Raw genomic sequence first — 970 nt, forward strand, 5'->3', positions numbered from 1 at the left:
TTGAATAATTTTTAATCATTCTGTTCATTCATATTATTGAATAATTTTTAATCATTTTGTTCATTCATTACCGTGAGCACTTCGTTGATGAGAACCGCTTTACAAAACCGTATTAAAAATTGTTCGTTAGTATGGGAATACGAAAATTCCAGGGGACTTGGAACGTCTGAGGCGATACTGGATGACAGGGACCTGCAAGCCTGGCAAAGAAGTGCAAAAGAGCAGCGATCCCTTGGCGCTGGAACAGTTCTTGTCTGCGTTCCTATTATTGATGATGGGTATTCTTCTGGCCGCAGTCTTTCTGCTCGTGGAATATTTGTACTTCAAATACGTCAGAAACCATCTGGCGCGTAGCGACGGCGGTGGCTGTTGCGCGCTTTTCAGCCTGGTAAGTCATTTTTAAATTATGCCATCCGCATTTCAATGAGATCTTTTTTTATAATAGATAAGATGCTTGCAATATTTTTTGTTAATTACATATCTGGTCATTAATTGCAAATCCTTAAGTGAAAAATCGACTAGGAATGAAACTTTTTTATATACTACAATTTAGTCTTCATGTATTCTAAATAAATTTTCGTTTCTTAAGTATCGGCGTAAGTACATAACACTGTTGAAACAATTGTGTTTTTCAAGAGTATGGGAAAATCGTTGACCTTTCGCGGGGCAGTGTATGAAGCGCAGGACATTTTGAGGTACCACAGATGCAGGGACCCCATATGTGACACGCACTTGTGGAAAGTGAAGCATGAACTGGACATGGCCAGGATCAGGATACGACAGCTGGAGAAGGACCTGGAAGCGCACGGGATAAAACCTACTCAGGCGAAGTACGTACATCTTCATTCAGATTGGTTTAATCTGATATTATTTTGCGGTCGTCTTATTTAAAATTGTTTCTGTATCACATTTGAGACTCTCGTTAGTTCATTCGAGAGGATCTCGAAGAATGAGTTTGAAGTTGAAAGAA

At 39.3% G+C, this 970-nt stretch overlaps 1 protein-coding gene across 1 annotated transcript in view; it reads left to right on the forward strand.

Moving 5' to 3' along the window:
- Nmdar2 (glutamate ionotropic receptor NMDA type subunit 2) overlaps positions 1 to 970 on the forward strand; it is a 198,351-nt gene that overhangs the window by 196,369 nt on the left and 1,012 nt on the right. Inside the window, 2 exon segments of the mRNA XM_026817405.1 lie at positions 131 to 388; positions 637 to 830. Coding sequence (XP_026673206.1) covers positions 131 to 388; positions 637 to 830 — 452 coding nt within the window.

This window comes from Ceratina calcarata, unplaced genomic scaffold (assembly GCF_001652005.2).
Source record: "Ceratina calcarata isolate Rehan_Ccalc_2016 unplaced genomic scaffold, ASM165200v1 scaffold576.2, whole genome shotgun sequence".
NCBI classification, from domain to species: domain Eukaryota; kingdom Metazoa; phylum Arthropoda; class Insecta; order Hymenoptera; family Apidae; genus Ceratina; species Ceratina calcarata.